At 35.8% G+C, this 21,075-nt stretch overlaps 1 protein-coding gene across 10 annotated transcripts in view; it reads left to right on the top strand.

The window, feature by feature from the left end:
- rap1gap2a (RAP1 GTPase activating protein 2a) overlaps positions 1-21,075 on the top strand; it is an 80,748-nt gene that overhangs the window by 24,377 nt on the left and 35,296 nt on the right. For 2 of the 10 annotated variants that reach the window (XM_039662607.2, XM_039662608.2), the window contains exon 1: positions 17,715-17,981. The exons of 6 other annotated variants lie outside the window; for them this stretch is intronic. In XM_039662607.2, coding sequence (XP_039518541.2) covers positions 17,758-17,981 — 224 coding nt within the window. In that variant the 5' untranslated portion in view covers positions 17,715-17,757. Of the gene's footprint in view, positions 1-17,714; positions 17,982-21,075 lie in introns of those variants that run through there. 2 more of the 10 variants (XM_039662596.2, XM_039662595.2) reach the window with 1 other exon arrangement.

The raw sequence follows: 21,075 nt of genomic DNA, 5'->3' as shown, positions 1-21,075 counted from the left end.
ATGTTAAATGTCAAGGAGCATAAATTTATCTCGGCTCTGACCTTTTGGACCTGCACTTTTAATGTAACATTTTAATTAATGAATCCTCCACAAGTCATTCATTCATGGATATGTACATGAATCTCACTTGTTTCCCTCCAAAAAATAAATATAAAAATAAAAATAACCTGCTTTGTGCCTTGGGGCCAATTTAGACCTTTTTTTTAGACCTTCTCCTTTTTTTTGAGAATAATTTGCGTACACTTGCATAATATCTAAGTTTCAGTGAGCTCTCACACTCGTTTGGCACTAGAGGGCAGCAGAGATGAATGTATAATGCATAGGCAATCAGTTTTTTTTTCAGTAATTGTCCTCCAGAGGGCAGTGGTCTCGAATGTTTTCTTCTTTTAAGAGGACATTTGTTTATATTTATTAATACACTACCCTTCAAAAGCTAGTTTCCGTTTTCAAGGTCTGTATTTTATCATTGTGCGTGTTCCCTCGGAATTGAACCCATGCCATGAATTGAACATAGCTAGCACTGTGTACATCTGTTAATGCAAGCATATAATAATAATGCAACATTTAAAATGATGTATTATTATATAGGCCTACTATATTAATTAATAATATAATATTGAATATAATAATGATTATACTATTACCGCTATTAATACTGATAAATATTTCCAGTGCAATAATTATATTGTAATTTTTAATATGCTTTTATTTATTACTACAATTAATATTATGTAATATTTTAATAATTTAAAATTAAATATGTTAATAATTATACTAATATACGATTATTAGTTGGCCTAATAATATTTAAATTGAAATGAAATGAATAATATAAATACTTTTATTATCTTTTAATGTAACATTTAATATGATGTATTATTATATAATATAGTCATTCATAATATAATATTGAATATAATAATGGTAAAAATGGAAAAATATTTCCAGTGCAATAATTATATTGTAATTTGGAATATGCTTTTATTTATTATTACTAATATGTAATATTTTAATTAATAATATACTATTAAATATAATAATAATAATTATACTACTATGCAATGATTAGTTGCCCTAATATTTAAATTTAAATAAAATTAATCATATCATTACTTTTATTGTCTTATCAACTTACAAAGTAAATTACTGCTGTTTACAAACTCGTTTCGGTTCAATAATAATGCAATTTCAATTTACTAAGTGAGTTACTGTGGTTTGACTTGTTGTTTGCAACCCATTCCAATAGAAACGGTAATCGTTTTTATGCTGAATTTCAAATTAAAAAATGAAACTAAACTCATTTAACAGGTGTTTGGGATGAAAGCTTTCATTAGAAACTGAAGTTAGACCACAGCTGACTCATTCAAAATGTGGTCATTTACATAATATGACATAATAGTATCATCTCAATGTCTTTATTTTTGAATGAGTGACTTAATGAAAGAGGGTCGCATCATTTGTAGGCGGTGAAGAATAGGGCTCAGCGTTGTTGACAATGTGAAACAGTCTCTCGTGGGCTACGGTCATGACAATGGAGTAGCAATACATCAGAGACAAACAGTAGAACATTCCAGGCTACTAGAGGCCTTGTTGCCATGAGAAAGACAAACATAACGAAAGCTTTACAGTGTTCATCATTAGCTTTGAAAACATCTGGTGCTGAAATTTGACTGTGTGAAATATTTTGGCTATTCCCTGCTCAGCTGTTAAGGTTGACAGTGGCATTTGGCTTCGCTTCGGCTGAGACAGCTTGTGTTATTGTTATTAGACCCACAGCTACAGATGCTTAATGATTATCACCAACTGTAGAATTATTATTACCTTTTCATTTCTCGCTTTCTCCCGTTCACACAAACACACGCCGAGTGCCAAAATCTGTCCGAGAAGGCGTGCAGCATTGTGGACTTGTGTACAACCTCCACAAATCTGTCTTCAGAAGCAGCTGCCCTCCTCTCCTGACAAATATTTACTACTCTGCCCCCATTGCAACGTTCTGACGGCTCTGATAAGGGCACCATCTGGCAGCTTGATTTTAATGGGGCTTTTAAGGGCCATAAAGAAGCCTAGAGCCCACTGGGAGGATAGCTCATGGTTCTCTCCGGTCTGAATAGCAGGGCTAACAGAGACCTCCGGCTGGCCTGAGCGGAGATCTTAAAAGAGTCTTATAGATTTAGTCATTTGATGTTTGTGTTTTTTTTTTTTTTGTTTATTTATTTTTTGCCTTGATTGATTTCACTTAAGGGCCGAACGTCCTTGAGATGTGGGGGGTTACTGCGATATTGGATGAATAAATCCACCATAACCCTTCTGGGATGTGACACTCACGAGGTGAACTGTCAGTCAGCTTTTCTTTTGAATTCATCTCATGGCCCCAAGTCTTTCCTTTCCACGTATCCGTCGAAAATCCACTGACGTCCCAAAGCCTGGAGACTTAGTGCATGCACAGTGTGTAGAAAATTAAAAACCACCTCAGTGACATGAAAGATAAGAGTGTCAAGGACTCCTTTTTAGTGATTGAAGTGGTGTCAGGCAGCCTGGAAAAATGAATTTTGATGAGCGTGTGCTGGACTGGATGAGTTTCCGAAAGGGATCAGGGTGAGAAAGAAGGATAAAGACATGGAGAAGGGAATGTGGAGGATGGTGTAGTAAGGTTGTTTTTGCTCTGGATTCACACTTAAAGCCCCCCAAGGTACATGCCGGTCATGTGACCAACCAAGGAGGTCCATGATACCGAGAGAGAGATGGCTCTGTAGCGTTCCCATTTATCTCAATGGAGTTCACATCTTTAGTTGCTCCCATGCATAGATAATATATAATGTATTGAATATTTGTGATGCATATTAAAGATGCATGATATATCACTACCAAATTGGTTGTTGGTCAATATTGGAGATTCGTATTCATTGGTATGAGCTAATATACTGTGTATATATAGTTACTTAAACTATATGTATACATTATTACATCTAAAATATCGATTTGTACAGAATATTATAGAAATATCTGTATAAATGTTTGATTGGATTGGATTAGCCTTTATTGGATTAAAGATGCATGATATACAAAGTCAAGTCAAATTATTTTCTACATCACCTTTTGTATCAAAGCAGCTTCAAATCGTGATGCTAATGTTTATAAAATCTTAATATCTTCATATCTTAGTCACATTTAGCAGATTAGAGCTGGACATTTTTATTTTGTAAACATATAAGCCAAAAAGAGATTTACTATAAATTACAATTTACCATACATGAGTATACTGTATACAGACATGTATCCAACTTTATATAATGATAAACATTGAACTTCTATGTGAATATAGTATATATATATATATATATATATATATATATATACCACCAGCTTAGCTTTCTTCTCATGAAAAGATGTTCCTTTTTTTTTTTTTTTACATCAAATGAGAACTGCCGTGTCCCGTCCACAGCAGGTTTGATGCCCTTCACCTAGTCTCATCTGCATCTAGAAGCCCCTTGAGATCATCCTGCTTTGGAGAATGCAGGAAATCTATTGATTTCTCTTGGAATTGATGGCCTGTAATCATTCTTGCAGATATAATAATAATGTTAAAAATTTGTATAGAATTCTGGATATTTTTCAAGGCCCCCTGATTCCCTGGGGCCCTAAGCGGCCGCTTGCTGACAAATGAGGAAAAATATGTAATATTGAGAGATAACCGTTATGCATTTATGCATTTCCATAGGAGCTTATACATTGATACTATTTTTCATAACTGGCCTGATTCCGATATTCTGAATATCTGAATACTGAATATCGACAGATACTTATCCGATACCAGTGCTGTATTTTCTCTGTGTGTGTGGAACTGATGATCAATGTTTTATGTGTTAAACACAGTCCACTAAATACACACTACTTTATTATAGAGAAAAACAACAAACAAATAAAAAATCAATCTACAACACAAAAATATATTATCTGGTGAGGGAATAATTCAGCTGTAAAAGTACTTCTATAAAAACATTTTATAGAATCTAAGTATTTAGTGAAAAGTAATTTAGAGGAGGGAAATAAAACTGTAGCGAAATATGGTAAAATGTAAATTATTATTGACAAATTAATAGTATCAAAATACATTTGTGAAAAACAATTTATATTATATACATCTACACAACTCAAAAGATGAATATATAAATATAAAAATGTAAAAATATCACATTTAAGAAAATAAATAGTATAAAATTAAAAGACGTTTATTTCAATTGTATTGCGCATAATGCAAAAACAATATATTATACAGTAGACACAACAGAACAAGATAAGCTTTCAATAATCTAGTGCACAAAACCATAGGCTAATAATATTAAAGACTCCAATACAGAGCTGCACAAACCACTTGATTTGCCCTCTTGGGTGCAGAATAATGTGTTTAAAGCAACATGGATTCATAACGCTTTGAGAAGAGATGGCCTAGTACATTATTATATCCATTCAGCAGTTTATTCAGCATTTTTTTCTTCATAGTATTAAATTCCAGTCACAGTGCCCACAATACCAATTCATAGTGCTCTCTACTCCAGTGTTGTGATCTAACAGACTGGTTGCGAGTTTAAAAACAGCAAAAAACTCCAGCCAGATAAAGTTATTTTATGCAAATCCACAGACCTTTACCTAAAGATCAAGTATGTATAATAATGGGAATATTGAATCATCTCTGAGAGATTTTTACCGTGCTGACTGTCGTAACTGACGGAGAATGACTGACAGCCACAGTGAAGGAAGATTTTCCATGAACTTAGTATTCATCTGTCCTTAGTTCACATTAAGCTATTGAATGTGTTCGGAAGACTTAGAATATAGTGCACAAAAACATTTATGGTGCTTTGTAATGCATTTTTTGCCCTTTGTGGATCTTAAAGGTAGACAACACTGTGTTAGCCTGGGTTTCCCTGCCTTTGCACAGTGCAATTTTACTCCCACTGCTAGGCAGTATGGATACCATGGACCAAATTTTCGCACAGTAGCCTATCGCACTTGGATTGGTCCCCTCTGACCGCTCACTGATTCCCGATCTGTAGGACTGCTCGATTTTGGCAAAAAATAATCATAATTATTTTGCTCAATATTGATATAAGTAACATTTCATAAATCATCTTTCATGATATGAGTAATTATAAATGTCAGTGAAATTTCACAATTATCAATACTTCAGCAAAAACGAATAGTTTCATTTAAGGGATAGTTCACTTTGAAATGAATTTTTGATATGTTTTAGCTTACCTCAAGTCTATCCAAGATGTAGGTGTCTTTGTTTCCAGTATTTTTTTAATTTTGAAAATTCTGTCAGTCGTTTCCACAGTATTTTCAATTTAGAGGAAAATAAAAGTAGCTAAAAGCACAAGCAATGTGCCAACAGCAGAAGGACTGAGAAGGCAGGTTGCATAAAGGCTAAAACGTGCCTCCTTTCAATGAGACACAAGCCACACAGGATATGACCAAAATTTCTATCATATTCGCTAAATTGACTTTGACCTCTGTTGTCCTCTTCTTCCTTTTCTCTTTGTTCCTGCCTTTTCGATCTCTCGCACTCTGTCTTTTTACATAAGATATGCATGAAAGAAGACCTGCAGCTGGAGTCAGTGTGCCTCCTTTCTGCAATCCTAAATGACTTGAGAGAAATCTATTAAAACTAAGGCCAGTGACTGCTTTCTGTCTGCGTCACAGATCAGAGAGATAGAAAATAAGTTGGCTTGCTTGTGAATTTCTTGTTTGTGGTTATTATTGCCATTTTACTCATTACTCTTCAACATAGGAGCCTCACGACTGTGGAATTGGTATATTGCGCTGTATATCACATCGATCACCCGGTATTTACTCATCTCCTATCAGTCCTATCCTGTTGTTCTTCCTCTCTTTCAGCAAGCATCCGCCCTACTCTGAGGGGAATCGGGGCAGGGGCTAAACAATTGTTAGACTAAGCTTTGTCAACCCTATCCACAAACAGAAGGATGGGACCAAATTGATTTATGACTCAAATTAAATAAATGACATTTGCAGCAGAAGAGGAAGAAAGGGTTTGGGAGAAGGAGGAGGAGAGGGGGAGATCAGTCTGGGTCTGGTTGACTGGATGCATCACAGCAGAGCAAAAAAAAAAAAAGAAAAAAAAAAGAGGAACGTTCTGTCTGTCTGGCCTGGAGAGAAACAGACAGGAAAAGAGAAGGGAGAAATATTGGACAGAGATTAGATGCAGAAGTCTTTTTAATACGCAGGCAAAGCTGTGCATTCACTCAAAGAATCTTATTTTGATAGAGCTGCCGTGGAACAATGGTGCATTTCATGTCTCTTGAGCCAAATTAATTGGAGATGATAACCTGCTTTTCCAGCACGGAAGGGCAGCTAAGCAATTAGTAGCTGCATAAAGATGAGAAAACGTCAGTCTTAGCGCATTTCAGAGACCATCTTTTATATCTGCTAAAAATATATATTAATGAATTTACGCAGCACATTGATTTCAATGCCAGACTGTGCTATTTGCCTTTGAGAAAAAGTAATGAAAATCGTTCAACAAATAAAATCGTTAAAGGTGCTATGTGGAACTTTTCTTCTTCTGAATGAATTTTCTTCTATGTATGTGAAGAGGTTGTAGTCACACATTACAATGATCCACTTGTCGGGTTTTGCTATTACCCCTGAAGGCCAGTATTCCTATTCCTATGTGAAGTCTTCGGGTTGGATTTTCTGCGAAATCCATCGGATGTGACGTAAATGTGCGGTCCCGAGCCTCTCTCCTTTTTATATGCAGCTAACGACATGAGTCTGATAACACCAAAAAAACAACCTGCCTCCAGCACAACACACAGTCCACATAAATATAAAAAAACAAAACAAAACAAAAATGATGTAACAAGAGACAAAATAACAAACAAGATAACAAAATGAAACAAGAATGATCTGCTGAAGCTCATCAGGCCAAACGTGAATCGGATCGACTTAGGACAAAAACACGGATCAACAGCGGCAGAGCGTTTGAATTTTTTATTGTGTTAAATTACAAGTTTTCAAATATGCTGAAATATTGGTAAACTGTAATGAAATAGTAAGGTAAACTGCAACATATATGAGACATGTATGGAAGCTTGTTTCCGCCACTAAATAAAAAAATTAAAATAAAACATAATTGTGACTTTTTATCACACAATTGTGAGATATAAAGTCAGAATTGTGAGATATAAAGTCATAATTGCGTGATATAAAGTCAGAATTGCGTGATATAACGTCAGAATTGCGAGATATAAAGTCATAATTGTGTAATAAAGTCAGAATTGCGAGATATAAAGTCATAATTGTGTTATAAAGTCAGAATTGCGAGATATAAATTCATAATTGCGTGATATAAAGTCAGAATTGCGTGATATAAAGTCAGAATTGCGAGATATAAAGTCAGAATTGCGTGATATAAAGTCAGAATTGCATGATATAACGTCAGAATTGCGAGATATAAAGTCAGAATTGTGAGATATAAAGTCAGAATTGTGAGATATAAAGTCATAATTGCGTGATATAAAGTCAGAATTGCGTGATATAACGTCAGAATTGCGAGATATAAAGTCATAATTGTGTTATAAAGTCAGAATTGCGAGATATAAAGTCATAATTGCGTGATATAAAGTCAGAATTGCGTGATATAACGTCAGAATTGCGAGATATAAAGTCATAATTGTGTTATAAAGTCAGAATTGCGAGATATAAATTCATAATTGCGTGATATAAAGTCAGAATTGCGTGATATAAAGTCAGAATTGTGATATAAAGTCAGAATTGCATGATATAAAGTCAGAATTGCGAGATAAAAAGTCAGAATTGCATGATATAAAGTCAGAATTGCGAGATATAAAGTCAGAATTGCGTGAAATAAAGTCGCAATTCTGAGAAAAAAAGACAGAAGTGCGACTTTTTATCTCACAATTCTGACTTTTTTTCTCACAATTGCGAGTTTACATCTCACAATTCTGACTTTATAACACATAATTGCGAGTTTATATGTCGAAATTCTGACATCTTTTCTCAGAATTGTGAGATATAAACTCGCAATTGCGAATTATCAGGCTAATTCTAAAGGGAAAAAAGACTAACGTTTTCCCCCTCAGAATAGTTTAAATCTCACAATTCTGACTTTATATCATGCAATTGCGACTTTATATCATGCAATTCTGACTTTATATCTCGCAATTGCGACTTTATATCACGCAATTCTGAATTTATATCTCACAATTCTGACTTTATAACATGCAATTGCAACTTTATATCACGCAATTCTGTCTTTATATCTCACAATTGCGACTTTATATCACGCAATTCTGACTTTATATCTCACAATTGCGACTGTATATCACGCAATTCTGACTTTTCATCTCGCAATTATGAGAAATAAAGTCCGAAATGTGAGATGTAAACTCACAATTGTGAGAAAAAAAATTGGAATTGTGAGATATAAAGTCGCAATTACCTTTTTATTTTTCATTCTATGGCGGAAAAAAGCTTCCATAGACATGAAATTAACACAAAAGGCTGTTCCAGGATAACAAAAAGTAGGTGCTTTAGGATGTAACTTTTATTTTATGTACCAGATCTACTGTCTAACGTCACTCATCCCACTACTATCATATTGTTTATAATACATTTCCAGACACGTTCAGTACAGTAATGTTACTTCCTACGATCTTACTGTTACACTGAAATTGTTCAGTCTAGTTCACTAACCGTTTTCGTTATCATATTATACATTAATCTATGTTGACATTGCTGATTGTGAAAGAGACACGAATATAGTGAAATGCCTTATGCTAGATAGCACCACAAATGTAACGTTATCATGGTACGAGCATGGAGCATTAGTTCAACGTCAAGCTGAAGCCTATTATTGTAACGTTGCGGTGGGAGTTTACATCATAACACCATTACATCACCGTGTGCCATGAGTGCTCACTCTAGTGTTCGAGGACGCGCAACACCACAAGCGCTCTGTAAAAATTGGTTGCAATCTGAAACCTCACCGATAGAGGCTGCTAAAAAATACATATAGCACCTTTAACATTTATTATGAAACTTATTTAAACATAGCATGACAAAATGTAACTGATGTATAGATTAATATCTTACCCTCATGATCTTTTTGTTTTGTTTTCAGCTCATTTAACTCTTCTCATTTGTATTCTGATGACATTGAACATATTATTAATATGTTATAAGTCATAAACATGTCATCTCTAAAATTGTATTTATTCCTATATGATGTCATACGATCCTTCAGAATTTGTTATGAGTTTGTGGTCAAGAAACTTTTTTTATTTATTATTATCAATGTTGAACACAATTGTACTGCCCAAATTGTTTTGCGGAAGCTGTGATCATTTTTTTTTTTTTCAGATTACTTTGATTAATACAAACTTCAAAAGAACAGCATTTATTTGGAATATAAATCTTTTCTAACTGTGTAAACGTCCTTACTGTCACACAATTTATTAAATTTAGTACATCCTTGCTGACTCTACAGCAAGGATGCTGACTCTACTTGCTGACCAACTTTTGAATGGTAGTGTATATTGAAATTAAAATATTAGTGCTATTAAAGTGTTTGATGATGACAGAGGTCATCCATAAGCAAAGTTTGATAACTTGATTCCACATACCTTCATCATCATATACCTGTCAAAATCCTCAGCTGGATGCTCATTTATGGGATAATACTCATTAACCAAGTTCCCTGTCACAGATCTATCTCTTCTCAGAGATTTGGTACTTCTATAAGTGAACGATTTGTCACGTTAACCTCCAGGCAGCCTGTCATATTGCCTACACAGGGTGCAGACATTTGCAAATGAAAGATGATCTGTCTGTCTGTGTCAGAGCAAGAGTTCTTGATAATTATAGTGACGATTTCCTTTTCAGAGATGAAGTTAGAAACTGTCATAAAATGATCAGGTGTGACGATGAGATTCTTGCGGCCCTGAGTTCAGAGCATAGGGATGTGGGAAAAACACAGCTCCTCTGGGGTTTGCCTGGAAGCTAATAGACGTCAGATGAGAGCTTTTATTCCTCAGGTTTTAATCTTTGTGTCGTTGTGGCATGAGCCTGGAGGGATCGGTTTCATGATGTTGCTTATTGTACCCAGGTGACCAATCCCAATACTTGGCCCAGTGGGATTTCAGTTATTCTGTAAAGTGCAAGGAAGTTGTTATAAATGTGTTTTTAAGAGATCAAGAAACAGTAAAAGAGCTTGTTATCACAGTTATTATTCTGCTTACCAACGTTGGTTTGCAGCATTGTTTTGAGATGTTTTTGACATGTAGATTGAGACTTGAAATAGGTGACCAATTACCTAGATGTTAGTAAATGAAGCCTTTGACACATTTTTTACATTAATTCTGTCTCGAAATTTCTCAGTAGAAGTTAGCGTGTCACATATCAATGACATTTGCAAAGGTCACCCTCAAACCAAGCTTTAATTTCCATAAAATTAGCATTTTCTTAATTTGCAGATGCTTTTGGACCAAAGTGACTGTGCAAACAGTCAACTGGTATAACAAGTGCAATCACAGACAGCATATTGAGGCAAAGCCGCAGAGAATGAAGAAGACCTTCATTCGGATATTACCTTTGGACCCGCTGTTCTTAGAACAGAGGAAAATTACCTTTATTAACCTTCAAAGTAATAACTGAAACACAAGTGCAGTGCCATAACAGTACTTTAGGGCAACCCAACACAACATATGATGCATTATAGACATAATAGACCAGTTTATATACTCAATTTAACTTAAAAATTAATATTCATGGCCTCTTTATTTTTTTATTTTTTTGTCTTTCAAATGTCATTACAGTGAATTTGAACACATGTACCTTACTGTCAAACTTGTCTGCACATAATGCCAAGAGCACATACACTTTGAAATAACATTGATTCTTAATAATAGCATTACAATCTTTTAACACAAGTATGCACAGTGAAAACATTAATCTCTTTAATGTATGTGATTATGCTCTGTAGTCTGTTTTATTAAGATCAGTCTTAAAATAAATTCATTCATTGGGAGATGATCCAAGAAGATTTAGGTGATGACAGCTTGATCCTAAATCATAGGATCTTAAATCGAGTGTCTGGTCTTGAAAACACATTACGCTAGAGGGTTGTCATCGTCACATAATGACATGCCTCACCTTGGCAAATAAGAAACATGTTACTATCTTTCCACAAGTTTGTTTCCAGCTGAAATGAACAGAGGCAGTAGCCTACAGTGCCAACAACCTTTATTCTTTTTCACACAAATTTTCATTGTGGTAAGTAATAAGTACTTATTTTCACACGGCCCCTTCCTTGCACAAAACTATGTTATTATGACCTCGAATAATTTTTACCATATTTGTAAACTAATACATTTTGAAATTAGCATCACATAACCAGCTCCATATGTTTGGCTTTTCTAAACTTGCTTAGTAGATAACCTGGTAGGTAACAATTTTGAATAGTTTCAGTTTTAGATGACAATAACAACACTAACCACAGACGCTTTCATTTTGCGTAAAATAAAATTATTTCTGTTCAAATCTAGCCTGGGTTTCCCCATGCTGCTCCAATCTATTAGTTTAGTATCAGTCATACTTTCGATATGTTTACAAGACTGCAACTCCGCGGATAAAAACAAAATACAAATAAACCACACAATTGAGCCTATGTAGCAGTCTGTGTGTTACATAAACTAAAAGAACGTTTATATATAATATTTTCTGGATAGTTTACTTTAGTTTTTTTTATAATAAGTTTAATTTAATTTTACTTTAATATAATACACAACTTTCACCAAAACTGAATAATTAAAAACAAGTTTTTACTGGGTAGCCTAAATTTTCTATAAATATTTTTGAGTCTTGATTTTCTTTTATTTGCCTACTCAAGGTCTTGTTAAAACTCACTTGACATGCTTATTCTGTGCATTTTGGGCACTTTTTGTGTGAAATCATATTTATTTTTGTCCAAAAGTGCGATTTCACTTTATTTGAGCGTGAGCTGTACAGCAAAAAAACAGATTCGACGGCGAAACTCGCGCTTCTCTGCTGCTCACGCGCCGCTCCTGCTTCATTGATTAACATGCACACCGAAAAAAAACATGGTAAAAGAGTTCTCAGTACCTATCCAATTACCAGCTCACTCTTACCTGTTGCCTTTGCATTAAGCATTTAATTTCAGCATTTAATTGATTTTTTTATTGGTGGGTTGTAACTCTACATTATTGTGTCACACAGTTTTTTTTTGTTCCCATCAAGCTAATTATATTAGTACGATTCTGTGGTCCAAGAGTGTGTTTTTAAGTGGCTGCCAGTATGTGCGTGTGTGTATGTGTGTTTCAGAGATTGTGAATGACCCTATCTTTTTGTATGAGAGCCTGTGTGTTAGTGTGAAAGTGTATAAACACACACTGATACAGTGCTCATTAAAGAGCTCTGGCTTGGCTGGGCTTGGCTCCAGGGCCACATGTTTCTCCTGTGCGGTGCTCGGTTATTTCTGTCTGTAGTGTTTGGCTTGGATTTATACTCAGCTGCTCTCTCAGTCACCTTGTCTTGTCTTGTCTCATTCTTCACACAACGTCAACGCATTTCTATCTTGGCTAGCTAATAGATATATCTACTGTACTCTCGTTTTGATGAATTTAGTGTGTGTTAGCTTGAGACAGAAACTGGATTGATGGCAACCTTAAAACCTTGTGTTCCAGTAGTCTGGTTCAGTGTTAGTCACCTTCATTTTCTCGATAACACAGCTGTTTTTAATCATAATATAATACCACATAATAATAATAATACTGAATGAAACAATGTTTCAAGTAGGAAATAGTGTAGATGATACTTACTTTTATCCTTTGGGATTTGATTGGATAACCCATGTTTGCAAATTTGATGTGCTAGGATATTATTTGCCAACATTTTTTACGCTAGGATATTGACTAATACTATTCATGCGACGATTGACTGATATCTTGTTTGCAAAGATGAAAGATGTTATAGGCTAATGTTATTTATGCTACAATAATTGATAATGTTGTTTTTGCTAGGATATTGGCTAATTACGTATGCTAAGATATTATTGGCTAACATTGTTTATGCTAGGATATTGACTAATACTATTCATGCGACGATTGACTAATATCTTGTACGCAAAGATGAAAGATATATAGGCTAATGTTATTTATGCTACAATAATTGATAATGTTGTTTTTGCTAGGATAGTGGCTAATTACGTATGCTAAGATATTATTGGCTAACTTTGTGTATGCTAGGATATTGACTAATACTATTCATGCGACGATTGACCAATATCTTGTACGCAAAGATGTTATAGGTTAATGTTATTTATGCTACATTATTGGATAATGTTGTTTTTGCTAGGATAGTGGCTAATCACGTATGTTAAGATCTTATTGGCTAACATTGTTTATGCTAGGTAATTATTGGCTAATGGTGTGTATGCTGTAGGATATTGGCTAATAGTAAAGCTAGAATGTTTTTAGCTATTTTTATTCATGCTACAATATTATTAGCTAATGCTAATCATGCTAGATTGTTATCAGCTAATATCATTTATGTATTCTTGTCTAATTTAATTTAGGATAAGTTAATTATGTCCAACATTCTTTATGCTAGGATTTTATAAGCCTATTTGTAACATTGTTTTTCTCCGCCTACATGGTCTTGTTTACTTCAGCGGAGCAGACAAGTTTTGTTTGAAAAAAAGTTTCAGTATTTAATAAACTAACTTTGCTAAGCATACATTCGAAATATATAGCAATGCCTGAGCAATATGATCTTATATTACTTTGAGTTTTCTCACCTTAGCACTAACAGAAGCTTTTACATCGGTGATGATTCAAAACTCTGATTTGATTTCATGTTTGATCTTCGTGTCAGCATATATGTGATGTAACTTGCCACAATTCTGTTGTCACTGGAGGGGTTTCTCGGGGCATGCATTCCCTCATGAGTGGCCAAAGTGTGTTTTTGCACCTGAATGAAGATGACCACTGGGATGTCATGTGAAGTGCAGTGAAATGTGTGAGGGATGTGTTGCTGTGAGCTACTACAGATGTTTGGAAGACAAGAATTTGTGTAATATTTCCTATAAGGTATTTACACCGTGTGTGTGTGTTTGTTTGATGCACTGAGGGACAGTGGGACTAATGTTTATGTGTAAGGAGATGAGGGAGTGGGAGAGGGGTGTGTGTTTGCTCATGCATTTGCATTTGTGTCTCTCTGAGGGGTTCAGCCTGGAGCTTCATGGATCTTTGTTGAAAGACTGCTCACTTTGTGTCCATTCTGAATCTCTCGCTCTCCATCTCTCTTAACAGCTCAGCTGAGAGGAAAAGGTTCACTTTCCCTACCAGACACCTCACATATTCATTTCCCAGTACCTCTCCTCAGATACAAGATACCACATCTCTTCCAATGATCACATGATTCGGTTTGCTTGTCAACCTTCCCCTTCCCCGGAGGAAGCTCAGGGTTGCCGTGGGGATGAGGATCCTGGTGGCAGATTTGGAGAATCTGAAGCAACGTTACCATGGCAGAGCCTGAGTCTGGGGAAGGGGCACATGGGCTTTTTGAAGCACTTGTTGTTGCAGCTTCCTGCTTGTTTTTTGTCGAATTATTCATATTTTGCACTTACGAGAGAGCACTACATATAACAAATTAACAGATACTTCAATATCTTACCATATATACTTACAGTATACTTTTTACTGAGTAAGCAGGTGGCACATTTGAACTGAAATAGGTCTGGTAAGGTTTGAAGTTCAGTCTAATTAACTTCAAGGGTTAATTGTTCATTCAAAAATTGGATGGCAAAGCTGAGTCGTTCAGTACCTTTAGAGCCATGATTCTTCAGAATCATTCTAATGCGCTGATTTGCTGTTCAAGAAACATTAATCTTATTATCTATGTTGAAAACAGTTAGCATTTTTGTGGAAACTGATAAATTTTTTAAGGGTGAAAAGAAATTTTAGAAGAACAGCATTTATTTAAAATCTTTAGTAACATTATAGCTGTCTTTACTGTACCCTTTGATCAGTATTTCTATCAAAAAGAACATTTAAACTGAATTTCTGAGAGAAACGTGATATTCAATGAGAAAAAGCTTGGGCGGGTCTTTATTTTATTTATGTGGAACTGATTGGACCATGACGGTTATGAAAATAAGTTAATTTGGTGACGACAGTCAATGCGTTTTAGAGGTGTAGCAATTCTATAATGAAAGAAGATGAATATAAATATTTTTATTTGAGCAGTGTGCGACCAAGACCAAGGAATGCCTTTTAAGAAAGTAAAAAGGAAAGTCAACTTTGATTTTATGTCTACTTTAATCCTTATTGATTAAAGACCAGCTGGCCAATGTTTCCATTTTAGTTTTCATTTTAATTGTCAGAGAACCATCTGTTTTTGCAGACATGGGTAGTTAATCTTTTGCAAACAGAACAAAAACCTGGATTATAAGACACAAAGAGTACATCTGACTACAAGTTTTGGGCAACCAGTCAGACTAGGGGTCCCGATTTATCAATCCTTTCAGTGTTGATAATGGGTGTTAAAGGGGTCATATAATGGTACATGCACTTTTACAAGTTGATTGTACTGAAATGTGTGTTGGCAGTGCCTGTACACAACCATCATATAATGATAAAAATCTTGTTTTATTTTGTTTTATATGTTTTCCACTGTCTCAAATTGAGCCGTTCGTTACTGTGACGTCAATAAATCGGACGCCCCTCCCACGACTGCTGATTGACAGCAGCGTTTCAACACATCCCCGCCCTGAGCGACCCGTTCTGCCGTCATTGTTGATACGCCGGCGTCTAAGCGATTGTGGTGTTCTGTTCTTCACTCTTAGAAGAAATGGTTCTATTTGAACCAGAAATGGTTCCATCCCCCGCTTCATATATGGAACTCCAAAATGGTTCTATATAGAACCATTTTTTGGTAAAAGGTTCTGTTGGCGAAGTATGGAACCCCAGGGTTCTATATAGAACCCAGAGGAACCCTTTTTTTAAGAGTGTATAGAACCTTTTAGGGGTTCCAAATACGTAGCGTTGATAGAACCTTTTAAGGTTCTATAAAGAACCTTTTCTTCTAAGAGTGTTGGGTGTAATAATGAACACAGTCATTTTGATGTTCCTAAATCCATACCACTGAAGACGCAGTGGCTGATTTTTTTTTTTGAAGGGAATATTCCCCAGGATCAACGTCAATGCGTTCATGTTCACTTCTCTACCCTGCCAGTATACAGAAATAGTTCAAAGTCTCATTACATTAACCAACCATTCAGAAACACCCTGTTCGAGCCTTAATTGTCAAACTTCTTTGCGCCCGTCATCTTGTTCCGGGTCCGACTCTGGGTCAAACTGATACGGTTGCATAGATGTATCCTCAGAGACTCCTGCTGCCATTCTTTTTCCAAAATATACCCTCAACTGTTGTCAAGGCAACACTCCACGTGCATTGTATCAAAACGTCAACAGAACAAAGGGGCGGAGTGAGCAAAGCTCATTATCATTTAAAGGCATATGCACTGAAACGGCATGCTGAAAACAGAGCTGTTTTTGACCAGGTAAAATGAGTGTTTTCTTAAATTACTAATGAGAATTTTTAATTAAAGTACAGTATATTACAAAGTTTTCATTTTGACCCTAAACATTCATATTAACTTGTACATAAATGGCATTAAATGACCCCTTTAAAGACCAAACAGCATCAGAATTTATATATTTTTCCTAGATTAATTTTCCCCCATTCAAGATTCAATATTATAAAATATGGTATTTTATAATATTTATTTTATTTTTATTTAGTGTGACATGAGCAAAAAGGGTAGATTTCTAACCAGTACCTCTAGGGGTTTCTTCACCAGCTGAGCAACTGCCACTGAGATGAATGGAAATGCTAACGGATAGCCTTCTCCAGGTATTATAGACCTCCTTGGGGCAATTGCTCAGCAGGCCCATGCATTAATCCGTCATTGAGCGAGATATGCATGGAAAGAGTCCGACCATGCACACTAGGCAGAAAGCAGAAGAGGGAGTAACTTCCTGCAGTGGGATAAGGCAAACAGAAAGAGAAGATGAAAGACAAACAGAGACAGCGGAGTAAAACGAAGAACAGGTCAGACAAGATGCAGGAGGAAGCATACCGCAATACGCACCTTTAGATGGACCGTTGAACGCGCAAACATGCAGATGCAAATATACTGAAACATAATGGAAATTCTTGTTTTGGCAGAGGAGGAAGGTCACAAATATTTACCACCTTTTTGTTAAACACCTGAATGTTCCGAAAGCCTTTTTGTGATGGTCAGAAATGCCATGGAACATAAGAAAAGGGGTCAAGGATGTTGTGATAGAGTGATAGTTTTTTTCAATACTAAACAAAAGGTCACATTGAGATTCAGAAAGATGCTAGAGACATTTAAGTCTGACTGTGTTTCGTAGTTGCATGAAGAGGGCAGAAGAGAACAGATTTCTTTCTAGACTGAACGAGTGCGGAAAGGTCTGGCAGAAAGGCAAGCAGTCCAGGAGCACAGCAGAGAGAGGGATTGAGAGGGAGGGACTGGTGAGAAAGGGGGTGGGGCCTGCCTTCTGCTCAGCCTATCGGATCCAGACTGGGGCAAGCAATGACAACTGGTGTAGGAGCGAGTGAGAGAAGCAAAGAGAGAGAGAGAGAGCATGAGAAGGAGAGAGGTAGACGGAGATGTATATTCTCAGTCCCTCAGCCAGAGGCAGAGAGCTTGGTCGGACTAGAATAGCACAGGACGGTCCTGGTCCAAAGTGTGTTTCGGAGTGTGGGCCAGACAGCATGTCGGACCCTGAAGCCAGAGTGAACTCAAAAAAAGCCGGCATTCGGGCTGCCGTCATTCTGATCGGACTACTGCACAAGTCCAGGCGGCAGAAGGAGAAAGAGAGAGAGAAGGAGCGGTGGGTGAACTTTCTTTTTTCCCACCCTCTAATTTGACCTGTGATTTGAGATCTGGGTCAGTTCTGGTGTTGTTATTGCTCTAGTTGACCTGCGTTTATGGCTATGTAGGTCTTTATGTACACTCCATACATTTATTGTCGTCCCAGAGTGTGTTGTAATTGGGTCAGTATATAGTAAAAGACCCTTTTTTGTGGATGTTCTTGTTTGCAGCTTCACAGCTTCCCTCCTCATATGCCCCAAAGCAAAATCGAATTTCTTAGATATTGCTCATTCATAACTCAGGACACTTGACGTAGTTCTCAATTATGTGTCATTAAAGTATCTGAACACATAAATGAGCCAATTGTTGATATACTGTACAGTCAATGTAAAACTACCATGGATTATATTTTTGGTCTCGCAAGAATATGATGATAAATATTTGAGACTTTTATTCACAGAATTTGGTGTAGATTTAACACAATTTGAGACAACATTGAGAATAGTGTTAATATTTTTATATTATTTTAAACTAGATTTTATTTGTCATATGTTTAGGTTTCATTTGATTTTTTTATGTTTGTAATTTAGGTTAAAAATAAGTTTTTATTTCAGTTTTAGTTTTTTTTCCCCAGTCATTTTATTGCTTACATTTTAGCCACCAAGTCCACATTTCTAATTTTCATTTAGTTTAAGTTTAATCTAATATTCATATTTTAATGAATGAATGAATACTTAAAATAATTTTAGTCTTCTGAAACTCTGTGATGTTGTTGGGGGTCTTTCCCTTGCTCTCCTATCAGATCCCATTGGTGTCTAGGAGAAACAGTTAAGATATTAAGAAGATAACACGTGTAATTTTCTCTTTCCTGTGTAACAGTCCATGTACAAAGAGTTCAAAAGCAAATACAGCTCTGTTAAACTTATTGAGAGTAAACAGAGAGAGAGAGAGGAGGGGGGGGGGGGCAGATAGTTTTCACCAAACTCCCCTTGTCAGGGCCACATCCAGGTCAGATCGTTTATTGAAATAAATCTCTGAGGAAGAAACCAAAAAACTATTTCTCAGCTATCATTTACTAAAGGCTTCTCCAGTAGCTATCTGGTCAGTAGCCATGTTTCTCTATATCAACTGGCATGACTTTCTCTAACTAATAGTGACCCAGTGTACACTTTGTCTAATCATTAATTAAAACCAATTTGACCGCATACACGTACCAACACACATCCAAACACACTCTTTTACGTAGGTGTCGTGCTGCTCTGAACCATCCACACAATGCGGTTTGTGTTCGGAGGCGCTGCGCGTGCGGCTCCATTTGCATAGATCTCATCGATAACTGGCATGGTTACTGACATCACTGCGAGACGGCCCTGCTGGAGTCGCCTTGTTTATTCCCTCTAGATCCGTTCTGTCCCGTTCTTCTGCTCAGATGGGCACTCCGTGAGAAGAAAGTGGCTTTACAGGTCTGCTGTGTTTGAGTGAGTGATAAGCAGGGCATATACAGTATTTGTCAACATTATGTGAATCACCTTGAAAGGCAGGGTTGTTACGAGTTTGGACTGTCAGGAAAGTTATTGCTCCCTCTTGTCTTAATCAAAGGGTTGAGTGCTGTAGTAATTGCATTGTTTTATGTTAAAATGAAAGGTTTGGTACAGGGTTCGAGAGTGTAATTTAATAATGTTGATGAGTTAACGTTCATTGAGTTGGTAAAAATTTTGTCTTGATTTCCAGTAAAAATATAAAAAAAATCCAGAAAACAAAGCTTAAATTTTATTAAGCTTATAAGACATATTTACAGAAAATATGTTGAATTTATTAAATTAATATTAGTTATATAATATAAAATAATACTTTGGAAGATTTTATTTTAAGCATTTAAGAATATTTTTTTTTTTTGTAGCATACATCTAAAACAAATTTCCAGTGGGTTAAATTATTCTACATATTCTCCAAAAATGTATTGATATCTAACGCAATTTTTCTCCTCAAGTAAATTTATTTATTTAAAAAAAACTTTTTTTTATGGGAAAACAAGACAAATATTTTTTTTTATTTTGAATTTTTGTTTTGTTTTCGGTCTCTCTACCACCTTAGTTTCATGTTTTATTTTGGTTAATGATTCTTTACTTTACATGATGCTCCTCTTCCATTTATCTTGGCAAGTGCTGTAAGATGAGTGCAGCAGCGAAAGCATTTCTTCATAAGCTCATTAAGCACCAAAGCAAATGTTTTTCTGGTTTCCTGTTTCATTCACTGAAATCTAATTTTCTCCACCTTCATCACTCATTTCTCCCGTGATCCTGTCTCCTGCAGTTCACATGAACTGCCTTTACCTCCTGAATCATTCTGTTTCCATCACACTTTATTTTCCTTCAGCTTTTTTCACTTTTCTCTGTGTAATTTGTACTGTACCTCCGCTGTGCCCTCCTCCCGCCTTTACTTCCCCTTCGCTCAGTTGTTTTGCCCCCCCCCCCCTCTCTCTCGCTCTCTGTTGTTGAGAAAGCGTTTTTGATTAGCAGCTGCATGAAATTAAACTAAACTAGGTCACCTTTTGCCCTCTGCCTTGCATATAAACGTACACAGACTCAATGTCCTCTAGGTCCAAGGATAAGATTCCCAGCATAAGATACCAGTTCAGTTCCTCATTCAGTATCACAGATGCATCATCGTCTGTAACTGTAAGAGCGAGTCATCTTTGAGTACCTGGAAAAAAAAAACATGCAGCTCATTCATCCAGAAGAGGCTGTAAAACAGTCCTCTGGCTGCCAGCGCAATGGCCAAAATCACTCAATAAAATACACACAGTAAAAATACAAAGTAAAGAGGTCAAATGGCAACAAAGCATATTGAGAAAGTGATGGATTATGTTCTATGCTCCTTATCAGTCCTGCTAAAGGTAAACATTAAATGAGAGGGGATGGAATATTCCTTCTGAATGTCCCTGAACTTTTCGTTTATTTACTGCCGTGTGAAAACAAAACACAAGTGATAAAGTGATCTTTTAATAATTTAGTTCATACATTTTTGTATCAACATTTCATTTTAAAAGTCCTCTGACATGAAATTTTCACTTTTGATAATTTTTAACGTTAATATGAGTTCACCTAGCCTGT

The sequence above is a fragment of the Pimephales promelas genome, chromosome 16, assembly GCF_988280905.1.
Source record: "Pimephales promelas chromosome 16, fPimPro1.hap1.1, whole genome shotgun sequence".
In the NCBI taxonomy this organism is placed as follows: Eukaryota; Metazoa; Chordata; class Actinopteri; order Cypriniformes; family Leuciscidae; genus Pimephales; species Pimephales promelas.
Note: the sequence above shows the minus strand (reverse complement) of the source record. Positions and strands in the feature narration are given on the sequence as shown.